Source organism: Hemiscyllium ocellatum, chromosome 13 (genome assembly GCF_020745735.1).
Source record: "Hemiscyllium ocellatum isolate sHemOce1 chromosome 13, sHemOce1.pat.X.cur, whole genome shotgun sequence".
Taxonomy (NCBI): Eukaryota; Metazoa; Chordata; class Chondrichthyes; order Orectolobiformes; family Hemiscylliidae; genus Hemiscyllium; species Hemiscyllium ocellatum.
In genome coordinates this window covers 73,331,425-73,348,436 of record NC_083413.1, presented here as the reverse complement: position 1 = coordinate 73,348,436, position 17,012 = coordinate 73,331,425, and the positions used below count along the sequence as shown (strand labels likewise).

At 40.7% G+C, this 17,012-nt stretch overlaps 1 protein-coding gene across 1 annotated transcript in view; it reads left to right on the top strand.

The window, feature by feature from the left end:
* The window catches only part of aire (autoimmune regulator), a 39,300-nt gene that overhangs the window by 7,216 nt on the left and 15,072 nt on the right, over nucleotides 1–17,012 (top strand). The window contains exons 4-10 of the mRNA XM_060833943.1: nucleotides 4,405–4,506; nucleotides 8,073–8,203; nucleotides 8,885–9,000; nucleotides 11,510–11,618; nucleotides 14,141–14,323; nucleotides 15,137–15,279; nucleotides 15,453–15,543. Coding sequence (XP_060689926.1) covers nucleotides 4,405–4,506; nucleotides 8,073–8,203; nucleotides 8,885–9,000; nucleotides 11,510–11,618; nucleotides 14,141–14,323; nucleotides 15,137–15,279; nucleotides 15,453–15,543 — 875 coding nt within the window. The remainder of the gene's footprint in view (nucleotides 1–4,404; nucleotides 4,507–8,072; nucleotides 8,204–8,884; nucleotides 9,001–11,509; nucleotides 11,619–14,140; nucleotides 14,324–15,136; nucleotides 15,280–15,452; nucleotides 15,544–17,012) is intronic.

The following is a 17,012-nucleotide window of genomic DNA, read 5'->3' as shown; positions in this document are numbered from 1 at the left end:
ATAATCCCAAACTAAACTAGTCCCACCTGCCTGTGCGTGGCCTATATCCCTCTAAATATTTCTTATTCATGTACTTGTCTAAATGTCTCTTAAATGTTGTCACTGTACCTGCATTCACCATTTCACACATGCTGCACCTTCCATGTAAAAAAATTGCCTCCATGTCTTTTGAAAATCTCTCTCCTCTCAGTTTAAAAATGTGCCCCTTAGTCTTGAAATCCATGAGCCAGTTGAGGCCCTTAGTTGACCATATAAACGCCAGTGAAGATATCTGGATTGTCCAAAAGTGGTGCTGAATTGAACAACCTTGTGATTCAGAAATTTATGGGTTATCAACTGACCCATTTGCAGGAGACTCTCATAACAGGATGACAGTATCTGAATACTTGGTTTGGTGCTCTTCAGCAATGGGACATTAACCATGTTGCTTTTCAGGGACGATATTGAAAGGAAGAATCGTGAAAAAAACAGAAAACACTAATGTTGTCAGAGTGCCTCAAAGAAGTGGTAAGTAGTCTCAGATTCGAGCATGATTGGATTAAGTGACACTGTGCAAAGATCTTCAGGAAATGGGGCTGCAACATTTTAGCTCACCCTCAAACACTGTACTCAAGCCCAGCTTGGAAGGCAGCTTCCATAAGCAGAGCTACAGCTCTGTTGAAGCTCAACATAACCTAAAGAGTTTCTGCAATTGGATACCAAGTGCCTCAAGATTAGAAATGTGGCTGCTTAGCATTGGATTATGGTGGATTTGATGCAATTATCCCACCCAACACCTTTGAGCTGAGATTTTTGATTTCTACACCATTAAAGGGTTTTCAAAGAGGCAGGGATTGGATCCACTCAGAGATATTTCCTTGATCACAACTGATTTTCTGACCTAAGGACTTTTGACAGGGTTTCATGAGTTCCTGGGCCTTCCATGCAGCGATGACATATTACTCTGTGTATCAAAGAGATGTTACTCTGTGTCAGTTAGATGTCACTCAGTCAGTGAGATGTGACTCATTGCCAATGGCATTTTTTTGTGACTTGAAAATGTAATTCTGTCTATGAAATGTCTTCTGTCATTAAAATGTTATTCTGTGTATCAAAGAAATATGACTATGTGAGTAAGTGAGATGTTACTCTGTGTATATGATGTAGAGGTGCCAGTGTTGGACTGAGGTGGACAAAGTTAAAAATCACACAACACCAGGTTATAATCCAACAGGTTTATTTGGAAGTACAAGCTTTCAGAGTGCTGCTCCTTCATCAGGTAACTAGTACTTCCACATTAACCTGTTGGTCTATAACCTGGTGTTTTGTGATTTTTAATTCGATGTGTAATGAAATGTCACTTCTTTTATCAATGAGATAATAGCGTCAGTAAATGTTACTGTGTGGAATGAGATATTACTCTATGTTTAGTGAGATATTATTCTGTGTGTAGTGAGATATTACTCTGTAATTGAAAAATGTGGTGCTGAAAAATTTTCAACTCTGGTACTCCAACATCTGCAGCCCTCACTTTCTCCTAGTAGATATTACTCTGTAGCCAGATATTACTCTGCATTATCATTGAGATATTATTCTGTGCGTGGTGAGATATTACTCTTCATTGTCAGTGAGATATAATTTTTTGTATCAATGAACTGGGCCTTTGTTAGTGAGCTGTGAACACAGGACTTCAGAGCCAGAGTAGGCCATTTGGCCCTTTAAGTAGGTAAAAACAACGACTGCAGATGCTGGAAACCAGATTCTGGATTAATGGTGCTGGAAGAGCACAGCAGTTCAGGCAGCATCCAATGAGCAGCAAAATCGACGTTTCGGGCAAAAGCCCTTCATCAGCCCCGAAACGTCGATTTCGCTGCTCGTTGGATGCTGCCTGAACTGCTGTGCTCTTCCAGCACCACTAATCCAGCATTTGGCCCTTTTAAGCCTGCCCTATCATTCAACAAGATTGTGATTGAACAGGTCATTGTTTCTTAGAGAAAAAGAACTGTGTCTTTCTACCTTAAGAGTGAATTTTCTCAGTGCTAAATGGCTTCCTTGTAGCTGCCATGTATCAATTTACCTTATGGTCTTGTGTATGTGAAATGGGGAACTTCCCATTCTTCTAAACACAGGGGAATCCAGATCCAATGTTTTCAACCCTTTTTCCTAAGAAAAGCCATTCATCCCAGGTAGAAGCTAAGTGAATCTTTTCTGAACTGTTTTAATGCAATTGCATACTTTTACAAATAAATAAAGGAGTCCAAATCAGTGAGCAGTGTTCCATATATGGTCTCACCAAGCCCTGTAAAGCTACAGTAAAATTTTCTGACTCTAATATTCAGTTAAAGAAAAGTCATCACATAACAGGAAGAATGTAACTACTCTGGAGAAAGTGCAGAGACGATTTAATAGAATGTTGCCTGGACTGGGGAATAGTAGCTACATCGACTGACTGTGTGGAGTTTGCACATTCTCCCCGTGTCTGCGTGGGTTTCCTCCGGGTGCTCTGGTTTCCTCCCACAGTTCAAAGATGTGCAGGTTAGGTGAATTGGCCAGGCTAAATTGCCCGTAGTGTTAGGTAAAGGGGTAAATGTAGGGGAATGGGGGGTTGCGCTTCGATGGGTCGGTGTGGACTTGTTGGGCCGAAGGGCCTGTTTCCATACTATAAGTAATCTAATCTAACCCTAAAAAAAACGAGAGGTTGGGGTTATTTTCCTTGGAACAGCAAAGGCTGGGGTGGGGTGACATGCTTGAAGTATATAAAATTGTGATGGGTGGAGATGGAAGGAATCTGTTTCCATTGGCAGAGCGTTCAAAAAACAGGGCTCCTAGATCAAGCTAAATGGCAGAAGGATTAGAGGGGACATGAGGGAAAAACGTTTTAACGCAAAGGGTGGTGGGTGATTGGAATTCGCTGCCTGAGTTGGTGATGGAGGCAGAGACCCTAACTCGTTTAAAAAATACCTGGATCTGCCCCTCAAATACTATAAGCTGCAGAGCTACGTGTCATGTGCAGGAAGATGGCATTAGAAAGGCCATCTAAGTGTCTTTGGGTCGGCATGGATAAGATTAGGGGTGGCATGATGGCTCAGTGGTTCGCACTGCTGCCTCACAGTACCAGGGACACCTGTTTGATTCCAGCCTCAGGCCACTGTCTGTATAGAGTTTGTACATTCTCCCCATGCGCATGTGGGTTTCCTCCGGGTGCTCCGGTTTCCTCCCACAATCCAAAGATGTGCAGGTTAGGTGAATTAGCCATGCTAAAATGTCCATTACTTAGGGGTAAATATAGGGTAAGGGAATTGGTCTGGGTGGGTTACTCTTCAGAGGGCCGGTGTGAACTTGTTGGGCCAAAAGGCCTGCTTCCATACTATAGGGATTGTATGGTTCCCCTCTGTGCTGTATCATTTCCATGGTTCTAGGTTCTATTCCCTTTGCAATGCGTGCCAACATTCCATTTGACTTTCTGATCACTTGCTGACTGTTTATACTAATCTCAATTCTTATAGATAGTATCCTCCTTTTCTCTTCTTCCTGCCACATTTTACTCCATTCACTTGTAGAGATATCCTTTTGTAGATGCTTTACCCCCACTTTGACAATTTAGGTTCCTTCTAAACTTGATGACATTGATAGATTTAGATGCTGGGCTGTTAGGCCTATGGTTTACTGCTTTTAATCTCCCCCTTTCCAATCAGCTTAGGCTCTCCTAGAATTTTAATAATTTTGGAAAATTATAAGCAATGCCATTTCTTTTGAGATCAAAGGATGTAGGCCATCTGGTTTTCGAGACTTGTCAATCTTTAGGTCCAACAATTTTATTTGGTGGCAAAGATTGTTTTAAGCTCCTCCATCTCTTTCACCTTTCAATTTTCAGGTTTCTTTGAGAAGCGTTTCAAGACCTCTACATGAAATTAAATATACCTATTTAACATGTTTGCTATTTCCCTATTTTCTGTTATCAGTTCTCCCAGACTAAATCTAGAGGAGCAAAGTTAGTTTGAGTCACTATTCAAATATTCCGGAAACTCTCACTACCTGTTTTAATAGCTAGCTAGCTGACTGTAATAGATTGCTTTCTCTCTATAATTTTTGTCATTCTTTGTTAATTCTTAAAATTTAACCAATTTTCTGACCTACCACTAACCTTGACAGACTTGTACAGTGTTTCTTTTAATTTGATGTTACCCTTAACTTGTTTGTTGAGCTGTAGATGATCCACCCTTCCCAGAAACTCTTCCTTTCTCATTGGAGCTAATTTTAGTTGAGAGATATTAAGTATCTCCTTATTTTGTTACTCTTACTTTTGTTATTATGCACATTAATAAAATGTTTCCTAAAGTCTTTTGTGAAGTACTGCACTAATTTTCTGAAAGTTATGTCTGAAATTTTTCATACACATTTATTTTTGTCTCTCCTTTTAATAAGGAACGCAACCAGTTCAAAAAGACAACAATCATGCAACCAATGAGCTTTCTGCCTCGAGTGCTAACCTCAAAGGGATTCTCATCAAGCAAGTCTTAGAATCAGGTATTAAACCAGTCGCAATGCAATTTCAGAAGTGAACTAATATGCAAATATAGTTGTAATGCATCTTTTTTTCTTCAATTTCTCTATTCCATAACTAACGATTGTACTTAGGTACTCTACACTGGTCACTATGCTGGGGATATTGTTACACTGAAATTAACCTTGTAACTGAACAAGATAGCACTGCAGATGGCAACTTATAAACTTTTCACTGTGTTTGAGTACATGTGACAATAAAACTACGTCAATTCAATTCAATGCTCTTGCACCATGAGCTAAACACATTAATAGAAACATACATTGGGTTGAGGAGGTATTAGAATCGACCTATTAGTAGAATGTAAGATGAGTAAGGAGACTGTTCGGTCCATTATAACTGCACTGACCTTTGGAAAGACAATACAATTCTCAGCTCTCTTCCCAAAACTCTTCAAATTTTCCCTTTATCCACTTGCCTTTAAAATGTTATTATTGAACATACTTCCATCACCATTTCAAGCATGGATCACAAGGACTCGTATGGAAGAAGTGTGAATAGAGAGAAGCCAGACTTGCATAGTACTAAAGGAAAGGTCATAACCTGAAACGTAAACTTTATATCTCGTACCGTAGAAGCAGCCAGACCTGCTCAGTATTTACATCATTTTTTTGATTTGGAGGTGCCAGTATTAGACTGGGGTGTACAAAGTTACAAATCACACAACACCAGATTATAGTCCAACAGGTTTATTTGAAAGCACTAGCTTTCAGAGCGCTGCTCCTTCATCAGGTGGTTGTGAAGGATAAGATTGTAAGACACAGAATTTATAGCAAAAGTTTACAGCGTGATGTAACTGAAATTATATATTGGAAAAGACCTGGATTGTTTGTTATGTCTCTCATCTTTTTGAATGACCTTGTTGTTTTCAGTTCTTTCATATGTATATCTCAGAACTTTTTAAAAATTACATTTTCAAGTGAGAATCATGATTCTTGATGAAGGGCTTATGCCTGAAACGTCGACTCTCCTGCTCCTCAGATGCTGCCTGACCAGCTATGCTTTTGCAGCGCCACACTTTTCAACTCTCAATTTCTCAACCATGTTGTGACCTTAATGTACCACTTGGTGTCACCCTCTAACTTTCAAAGGATGGTGCATAACAGGCCATATTCCCTTCCATTTCCCAGTCATCTTGCAGACCCATAGACACTACCACTGTAGAAAAGCAAGAACTTTATACTAAACCTTTATGAGTCACTAAGTGAGCTTGCAGAAGATGCCAAACTCAGAACCGAAGTCAATATCAAGCATGATAGTACAACAGTATGGAGAAGGTGAGGACTGCAGATGCTGGAGAGTGAGAGTCGAAAAGTGTGGCGCTGGAAAAGCACAGCAGGTCAGGCAGCATCCAAGGAGCAGGAGAGTCAACAGTTTGGGCATAAGCTCTTCATCAGGAATGTGGAGGGGGAAGGGGGATGAGAGATAAATAGAGGGGTGGGGGTGAGGCTAGAAAGAAAGTAGGTGGGAAGGCAATAGGTGGATGCAAGTGAGCGTGTTTGTTATAGGGAGGAGCTGATACGTGGGAAGGAAGACGGCAGATAGGACAGGTCAAGAGGGCAGTGCTGAAATGGAAGATTGGATCTGGGATGAGGTGAGGGGGGAAGATTTGGAAAGTAGTGAAGTCGATGTTGATGCCCTGTGATTGAAGGGTCCCAAGGTAGAAGATGAGGCGTTCTTCCTCCAGTTGGCAGGTGGATATGATTTGGCAGTGGATGATGCCCAGGACATGCATATCCTTGGGGGAGAGGGAGGGGGAGTTGAAGTGGAATTGTTTAGTGCGTGTGTCCCAGAGATGTTCCCTGAAGCACTCCGCAAGTTAGTGTTCTGTCTCCCTGATGTAGAGGAGAGCACATCGAGAGCAATGGATGCAGTAGATGAGGTGAATGAGTGTGCAGAAAAATCTCTGCCGGATGTGGAAAGATCCTTTGGTGACTTGGATGAAGGTGAGCGAGGGTGGTGTGGGCACAGGTTTTACACCTCTTGCAGTGGCAAGGGAGGATGCCAGGAGTGGAGGGTGGGTTGGTGGGGGCATGGACCTAACGAGGGAATCACGGAGGGAAAGGTCTCTGCAAAGTGCAGATAGCGATGGGGAGGGAAATATATCTATGATGGTGGGGTCTGCCTGTAGCTGGCGGAAATGGTAGAAGATGATGCATTGTATCAGGGGATTGGTGGGGTGGAAGGTGAGGACCATGGGGGTTCTATCTTTGTTGCAGTTGGAAGGATGGGGTTCAAGGGTGGAGGTGCAGCAAGTGGAGGAGATGCGCTGGAGGGCATTGTTGATCACGTGAGAGGAGAAATTGCGATCCCTGAAACGGGAGGCCATCTGGATGCCCTGGAGTGGACCCTTTGGAGCAGACACAGTGGAGGCAGTGGAATTGTGCGTAAGAAATTGCATTTTAACAGGGAGGGGAGGTGGGAGGAGGTGTAGTCAAGGTGGCTATAGGAGTCGGTGGGTTTGAAATGGATGTCCGTGTTTAGTCGGTCACCAGAGTTGGAGATGGAGATGTCCAGGAAAGGGAGGGATGTGTCTGACATGGTCCAGGTGAACTTGAGGTCAGTTTGGAAGGTGTTAGTGAAGTTGATGAACTGTTCAACCTACTCATGGGAGCACAAGGTGGCACTGATACAGTCAGCGAAGTAGCGGAGGAAAAAGTGGGGAATGGTGTTGTTGTAACTATGGAAAATAGACTAATCTATTTACCCTATGAAGAGGCAAGCATAGCTGGGGCAGATGTGGGTGCCCAAGGCTACTCCTGTGGTCTGATGAAAGTGGGAGGATTTGAAGGAGAACTTGTTGAGTGTGAGGACCATACATAGCTAAGTAAATGTTCAATGTAATTTAATGGAGACCAAGATGGTAGAATGCAATTTGATGGGAAGACTGAGGGAAGGAAATTTAGATTAAGTGGTATAATTTTCAAATGGGGGGGTGGTAAGGCAGAGTAACCTCAGGGTCTTTACACACAAAGGCAAAGATGTTGAGCTAAACCTTTACTAATCACTGGTTAGGTCTAAAATGGAGTGCTGTACCTAATTTAAGAAAGATGTTAAGGCCTAAGGGAGCATTCAGTGGAAATTTATGACAGTGGTACTGAGGATATAATTTGGGTGAAATAGTAAAGGAAATCTGGACTGTTCTCATTGGAGTAGAGAAAGTTTGAGAGAGGTTGATAGGAAAGTCCAACCATGAAAGGTTTTGCTTCAATAAGTAAGGAAAAACCTTATCAAGTATCAGCTGGGGTACATTGGGAAGATACTTGACAAAAGAGGTGAGATGAGAATAATTTCCTTACATGCTTTGATGAATTATCAGAAAGGTTGATGAAAGCAATCAGCAGTAACTTTCAAATGGGAATTGCAGAATATTGAAAGGGAAAGATGGCAGTAGGGTAAGGGAATGAGTTAAATTGGATAACTCTTTTGATGGGCTTACACAGGCTTGATGGACCGAATTGCCTCCTTCTGTATATGGTTCAATAATATACACTGTGAGGAATATTGACATCTGGTATATTCCATTCAGGAATTTCCAAAAAGGGAATTAAGGGTGCCGGAGAAACACATGTTCTCAGTAAGTCTGAGGATCCAGGAGGGAAGATTCGGAGTAAGGCCTGGAAGTTGGCCACTCGCTGCAAAGGTTTACCCCTGGCACAGGTATTGCAGAACAGCAAGAACATCAACAACAACTCTTTATACACAGCCTTTAATCTTGTGTTGGAATTTTGTGTTTATCTGGCTGAGGACACAGATATACAGCTGGGTGAAGGGAGATAAGGGTACACAGCAGACCACATTTGGAAGTATAGACTGTTCTGAGTGTGTTCTTTAGCTGGAGAACATTACAGACAGGGAGGTACAAAACTATAAAGACATGTAAACATTGAAAAATGATAATTTGAAGGTTTTGGGGGGAAATGGGGGGTGGGGCAGGAATAATTGCAGGTCCAGACTGCTTCATGACTTTGAAAACTTCTATCAAATCTCCTTTTAGTCTCCCTTAGTTTACAGTGAAGGTCCATCCCTATTTTCCATTGAGTGCTCAGGGTATTGAGGGTACTGATAGACGGATGAGAGCACAACGGCTTTGCTTGCAACAGAAGGAAAAGCACATGTGCGAAACATGTCTCAGATTGCTAGTGGCCAGGTCAAGGAGCCAGATATGTAACTGGATTTATTCTGGAAGAGTGTAGATCATAATGACTAGTGATAAACAATGAGTTCCACAAAAGACAAGTAAGAGTGAGAATCACCAGGTCCTTGCCCCTGGTTCCCTCCAGGCCTCAGTTTGCTTCTGTTTGGCTCACATTTTCTTTTCCCCATTTCCTGTCTGAACAGAAGAACGATGATGAGTGTGCAGTGTGCAGAGATGGAGGTGAACTGATCTGCTGTGATGGCTGTCCAAGGGCTTTTCATTTAGGCTGCCTTGTACCTCCCCTCACAGAAATACCCAAGTAAGTACTGGAACTGTGGAAAAATACATCACTTTATGGATCTCAGAGTTACTATGGCTGAGTGGCTGCCCCCCTCATCTTTGAGTCAGGAGGTTGTGAGTTTGAACACTGCACAAGAATTGAGAACAAGTAGCCTGCATTGGTATTTTAATGTAATTTGAGAGCATTCTTCGCTACCTTTTGGATGAGATATTAAACTAAAGTCCTTGTATGTAACCTCGACTGGATAACTCACGGCACTAGTTCAAGCAACACTAACATCCATAAGCAGTTTATTTGGTCTCTCTTGGTCAGTAACTCAGTCAGACTCCTTCAATAGTACTTTCCTTGCCCATGATCTCCAACAGCTAGAAGGATAAGGGCACAGAAGATGTATGGGAATGCCACATTTGACGTTCCCTGTGCATCACATACCATCCTTTCTTGAAAATAGATCACTGTTCCCACACTGCGTCCAAAATCCTGGAACTCTTTTTCTAACAGCACTGTGGGTCTACCTACACCAGTTAGACTGCAATGGTTCAGGAATGATTTGGAGAAGTCAGTGTTGGACTGAGGCTCTATCAGGTTAAAAACCACACAAAATCAGGTTAAAATCCAACAGGTTTATTTGGAAACACCAGCTTTCGGAGTGCTGCTATATCAGTTGGGACCACCTGATGAAGGAGCAGTGCTCCGGAAGCTAGTGCTTCCAAATAAACCTGTTGGACTATAACCTGGTGTTGTGTGATTTTTAACTGTGGTTCAGGAAAGCAGCTCATAATGACAGTTAGAAATGGAAAATGTAGATCTGGCAAAGCCCACACCTCCTGAAGGATTTTGTTTTAACTTACATTATTTATTTCCTATGGGGCTTTTCCTTGCAAAATTGACTGCCACTTTTCCAACAGTGACCATTCTTCAAAATCATATGCTAAGTGGCAATCAATTTGTAACAAGCTGAGGTTGTGAAAGATGATTTAAAAATACAGACTTTATTTTTCCCTTTATTTCTGAATAATATCCCGTTGAAACTTGTGAGTAAGTGCATGTATCAATATCAGAAAAAATAGAATCGTGTTTGGGTCTAATTTCCCACTGTTTGGTGCCATCTTTATGATAATACATAAAGTCATAGAGATGTACAGCACAGAAACAGACCCTTCAGTCCAACTCGTCCATGCCAACCAGAAATCGTAAATTAATCTGGTTTCATTTACCAACACTTAGCCCATATCCCTCTAAACCTTCCTAATCATGTATCTTCCAGGTGCCTTTTAAATGTGCAATTGTACCAGCCTCCACCACTTCCTCTAGCAACTCATTCAACCCTCCAATCCCGACAATATCCTTGTGAATCTCTCCTATACACATACAAGTTTACCGACATCTTTTCTATAGGAGGGAGACCAGAATTAAACAAAGTATTCCAAAATTGGTCTAATCAATGTCCACAATAGCCACAATATGACATCCCAACTCCTTTACTCAATACGTTGATTAATAAAAGCCAGTTTACCAAATGCCCTCTTCACTATCCAATCTATCTGTGACTCCACCATGAAGAATACCCACTCAGAAAAGGTATTAGAGGACACAGAATTAGTTACTTAATAGACCAAGACCATTTCTTTCAAAATGGTGCTGAGTCAATGAATTACTTATGAAGTCCAGTCATAGTTAAAAGGGAGAATTATTCAGCTGGTAATCTGCAACCACATAGGTCCCAAGAACATTAATGATCTAGTTAATTTATTTTCATGGTGTTGTCTTTAAGGTAAAAGTGACGGCGAGAACACAAGACCTTCTTTGCTCTTCTTCAATTGGCACAATGATTTTTCTTGCTTTTACCCAAGAGGGTGGACAGACCTCAGTTTAACGTCGGATGCAAAAGATGACACCTCTGACTATACTGGAAAAGAGCCAGTTTAAGTTCTGAGCCAATGTCCTGGTGCTGCTTCATAGTCAGAAACCTCTGGCAGCATAATCAAGATTCCAGTTTTCATGTACAAGCACTGACAGTGGAGATAAGTTTAACTTGTGGCATTGCTATAAAATGGGCAAAATTAAGATTGCCTACCATACCTACTGTCCAATTTTCCAATCCATTTTCTTCATTCCGATTTAACGGGATTTTGTGACTCTAAGGTTCATCACTACTTTGACAAATATAACCCCTCATTATAAAGCTTTCAGTTATAATACTTACTAATGCACATCCTATTTTTGTTATAAAACTCTTAGTCATAATACTCTTCTACATACCCAACCTTCATTATAGAGTTATCCGTTATAGCATTCTTTATAACACAATCTCCACTCATGATAAAGCCATGATAATAGTCTGTTACACATTCAACTTTCATTATATCGATTCCAGTTTATGATACAATTATATAACAAACATAACGCTCTTCTATTTGCAATGTATAATTTCACCTGTGGATTTATAACAATGCATTTGATCTTCAAATGCATTCCTGACTATTTGTCTGAGCAATTTTAAAATTTTGTTTCTTTATCTGCTCAGTGGTACCTGGAGGTGTTTATCCTGCACTAACAAAGCTGGTGACAGCCGAGCTCCATTATCCTCAGCATCTGAGAAGAACCAGCAATCACAGAGCACAGCAGGAGTCCAAGTAAGTCACGTCCCACTGCAGTAACCATCAGCCCATTTAGTTCTACAGAGCTTAGCTTCAAAGCAGTCGATGTAACATGCATGACCAGTGGGTTAACTATGTTTTGTATCATACATGGCATTAATATAGAAAACAACAACTAAAAACTTCCCAAAATAGCACAAGATTGGCTTCCTTGGTGAGTCAAATACTGCTTAGATAAATATAGATCAAAGGCCTCCTTTTTAAGCTGCTTTGTTCATGACTAACTTATGGTTAGACAGATCACAATGGCAGTGATGTCTTGCGGTACATTCAATACCAGAGCTCAGTAAAATCAGGTTTCACCTCATCCATTTTCCTTCAATGACTGACCAATGACATATACATTTCCATCTCAAAAATACTTCCCAGTAACACATTTAACTTGCACCTAACAAGAATACCCTTGTCTCCATCTCTAAAACTCTACCAATTTATGATCTCGCTTCCAATCCCAGGATACAGCTCAATAATCCCCATCTATTCTGTATCTAGAACTTAGATGACCGTGTATAGAAAGAATAGGAAATCGAAAGCAGAGCATGTGGCTAAAGGGTAGTATTTCTGAATGACAGAAAATGGAAAGTGGTTTCCTCCGAGGATAAGTGAGATCACTGAGATTACTGATCACATTAATAATTTAGACTTTAGAATCACAAATCCAAATTTGCAGATGACACCAAATTGGAGAAACAGTCAATAAAGTATAATACAATATAATAAGTTCCAAGAAGACATTAATATGGAATAGGAATATAACTTGCACTCCCAAGTCTCTCTCAAACTCCACCCCCATTTATAGAATCACAGAATCGCTGCAGTGTGGAAGCAGGCTATTTCGCCCACTGAGTGCACACCGCCCTTCCAAAGACCTATGCCCATAGGTTAGGTGCATTAGTCAGAGGTATATGTAGAGAAATAGGGAAAGAGAATGGTTCTGGGTAGGTTACTCTTTGAAGTTGTTGGGCCTACTGTTTCCACACTGTAGGGATTCTATGAAATTCTATGAAATAATTGGTAAATGAATTTGAATAGAGATAAATATGAGATATTAATGTATTCTAGTAAAAAAAATGGAAGTCACATAATATTTGGATAACAAAAATCTATCTCATTCTTTCTATATCTGTGTGGGTTTCCTTCTGGTGCTCTGGTTTCCTCCCACAATCCAGAAATGTGTAGGCTAGGTGGATTAGCCTTGGGAAATTCAGGTTTACAGGGATAGTATGAGGGGGGAGGGTGGATCTGGATAGAATGCTCTTCAGAGGAGTGGTGTGGTGTTGATGGGCTGAATGGCCTGCTTCCACATGGATTTTATGATTTTATAAATGAGATGGAGCATGAGAGAAACCTGGGAGTGCAAATATACACTAAAAGCTGTAGATTATTAAGGCTACTTTTTTAAAAAATTAAATGCTAAAGTCCCAGAGGGACAAAATTGAAAATCAGCGAAGATATGAAAACTCGAGGTTCAACTGCCTTTGTAGATATAGAGCTAGCGGAGAGGGTTCAAGGAAAGCTGATAAATCTGATTCCAAAAATGGAAGCTTATGCCTCCATGGAAACACTGTGACTCATTTCTCTTGAAAAGAAAGGGCTAAAAGGTGACCTATTACATAATGTTTAAATTGGGAATGGTTTTAACTGAGTATACACTGAGATACATTTTCCACTTTTGGTGGAGAGCAAAACTAAAGATCATTAATATGCAAGTTACCAAGAAATCAAGTAGGGAATCCAAAAGGAAATAATTTGTCCAGAATGTTAAGGATGTAGAACCCATTATCACAGGGAGTAGTTAAGATAAATAGGACAGTTGTACTTAAGGGAAAGCTAGACAGGCATAGGAAGGAGGGTTGTGGGAGAACAGGAAAGAAAGGAAGAGGTTTCAATAAGAGCACCAAAGATTGGTTTAGTGAATGTTTTGTTTCTGTGATGTACATTCTATGAAATTCTAGCAATAATATCCTAACTTTCATCTTCATAAATATTGCCCAATAATGCTCTTACCGCCATCTATTGAACATTAGCTAATAATATGCCATATCTAAGTGCTAGCTACCTGTACATACATCTGTGTATTTGTCATCCCAACATTCATATCTCCAAGTTACATTTACTAACTTTGCCAACCCATCAGTAGTTAACCAAACCCTTACCAATATCTTGAATTATTTTCCTTCTAATCTCCCTACATCAATCCAAACTTAAACTGCCTTTGTTATTTCACCAGGTCTCCCTCATCTCTCAGCTATACTCCCCTTATTCCCCCATCACATTTCCTTCAGCATGATCCTAAACTGCTCCTGTCTCTATATGTCAGTATTTTGCACTCCAAATCCTCACATAGTATGGTCTTCTCACTATTTTCCCTCCATGAGCTTCCTTCCCATTCATTTTGCTGGAATTGGGAACTGTATTTAGCCAGGGATTTGTTTTGAAAGCTTGTGATGACTACTCCTCAGTTACCTGTGCAGTGATTGTTTTATTTTGTGCACTAGGTAGTCTTGTATCAACAGAAATTGGTGGGAGAGTTGGAGCAGCTGCTGAGATCATCACCATTTACCAACAGAGAACATCCTCCTAGCATTGGACTACAATCCACAGCAGTAACCACAGCACCATCTTCAACATCCTCTTCAGCTTCCTCTTCAGCCAATCTTACTGCCAGTCAGAAACAACGGGTAACACAATTCATCACATGACATTTGCATTGTACCAAACATCACAGTGTTCCCCGTACTATCACACAGACTCAGCTCCAATGTTACCCCACCTCTTACCCAGTCTACAATCACAGATGCAGCTAGGAATTTCCAACTGTCACCCACTCCCCCCTGTACCTCATTTTCATCAGCACAGTTTAGGATCAATGTTCTTCATTTTCTTGAAACTCACTCTTCTCTCCTTCATGAGCAGTCTGGGGGCCCTTTCCCCAATCCTACCATGGCAAACTTGAATTTGGGTATCCTTCCAGACTCATCACATGACAGTCTATTTATTTATCTATTTATCTCCCTCATCTATCATGTAATCACAAATTGGGACCTCTGCATTTTCCTTTTGTCACTCCACTATGATATTTTCCATCTTCTTCTGTTATTGATGGCATAAGACAATGCCCTTATTTAAACAATGGTAATCTTCCTCCTGCATCCTACAATCTTGTTCTCAATATTTCTTCTTCCTTCTTTAAGTACCTGCTTCTCCCTTCCCCCACCTTGACTTCATTTCTATCCTTGCATCACTTCCTGTTACCCTGTGCCTTTAATACTCCCTCCTCTCTTCCCTCCTGCAATCACTGCTATCCTATTCCCCTCTTTTAACTCTTAATTGGAGCCCTTCCACCTTCTTTACCCCCTTTCTCTTTTCAATCAACATCTCTCCTTTCTGCAAACAGCTTCCCCAGGCTGAAGTCAAGAAATTTCATACTTGCTCTATCATTACATTGTCTGGGACAGAGTGATGCTATTCCTAATGCCACTTTATACTTTCAGGTGCTGCTGCAGACCCACGAAAATCAACCCCTGAACCCCAGCTGTGGCGTGTGCAAAGTGGGTGGAGACCTGAAACGCTGCACCCAATGCCAAGGAGCCTTCCACTCCCACTGCCATTTCCCTGCCAGCCCTGAGAATATGAGGTACATAATCAGAGCAACTGGAACAGCATTCAGAGATGTTAAAAGTAACTACACAACATGAGTTCTATGTGTCTGGTTTTGGATACATGCTAAAGTAACTGCTGAACACTCTCAATAAGAAATTGAAACCATCACTCCATACAGGGACTTTTATGATTTTATCTATGTTACAGGACAGGGAGATGTATCTCCTGTACAAACACACCTGTGCTGAACACACCTACTGAGTTTGAACCACCACTGAAAGCCCCAACCACACAAACAGTAAGTCACATTTTGTGATCCAGTACTACAGGTAGCTGTTGTTCTGATGTATATCTGGCTGATAGCTGAGTTTTCTCTGTACTGTTTGTATATGTTCTTATAACTTATAAAATGACATTATCTGACTTCAGTGGTAGCAGTCTGAGCTATACGACGATAGGCTCACGCCCCAGACCAAAGATCAGAGCACAGAATCTAAGATGGCACATCAAGTGTAATCCTGAGAGCACTCAGCATTATCAAAGATGATGCCTTTTAGATGAGATATTAAACCAAGATCCAATCCTTCTCCTTCGTTAGGTGTTGTCTTAAAAGTGATCCCATGTCATTATCAGGAAAAGAGCATGGCCTGGTCAATATTTATCTTTCTGTTCAATTATTTAATTAGCTAATCTGTTTGTGAAACTTTGCCATGAACAAATTAGCTGTTTTATATATGTGTATATATATCTATATGTGTGTGTGTGTGTGTGTGTGTGTGTGTGTGTGTGTGTGTGTGTGTGTGTGTGTGTGTGTGTGTGTGTGTGTGTATATATATATGATATATATTACATATATCATACATCATATATATATCATACATTATGACAATGGCTGCACTTGGAAATATTTTCATTAGCTGTGAATTGCTTTGGGATGTCCTGAAAGAAACAAAATGAAGTGCTATTTCTTCGTTTACTGTAGCCCAGATAAAGACAGAATCACGCATGTGGGCACATGCACAGTCTCCATGTCCAACTAACACTTTGAGGTGCTACATTATGCACACCAGGATTGTTTTCATTTAATCGCTGGTGTGTTCTCAATTTAGTCATCTCAGTTTATCATATGATGGATTGCTGATTGGTGATTGGTGCCATTATCCTTCCATTTAGGAGGGGAAAAAAAATCAGTGTTTCGATCGCTGATCATTATCGAATGGAACCTGTTAAAAAAATGCATGCACGCATTGGGCATTGCATAATGACACAGTAGGCTCAGCTGTAGTGCTCCTGTTGTTCAAGTCTCTGAACACTCTTCCCAGACCCAAACCTGAATGATGAGCAGTTGAATGAGATTGTAGAGGTCACCCAGTATACATTGAACTGAGCTGGAAATGTAATCCTTTCAGGAGTGATGGTAATAAAACACTGGAAGGAAAGAATGAGCAACAAATCAGTGATTGTCTGCTAATTAGCAATTCAGAATCTGAATTTCATGACCTGGAACTCTAGAATTGATGAACATATATTAAAACATTTTATTTTGATATTGTAATGAAGAATTACAGGTCCTACTCTGCACAGTGGAGGCAAGCATATAAAATACTTTCTTAATCTCCTGTCTAAATGTGATGAAAGCTTCAAAGAATTATATACCTGAACCCGAGATCTCTCTGTTCTACAACATTACTCAAGGCTCTACTTATAAGTTAAAAATCACACAACACCAGGTTATAGTCCAATAGGTGTATTTGGAAGTACACACTT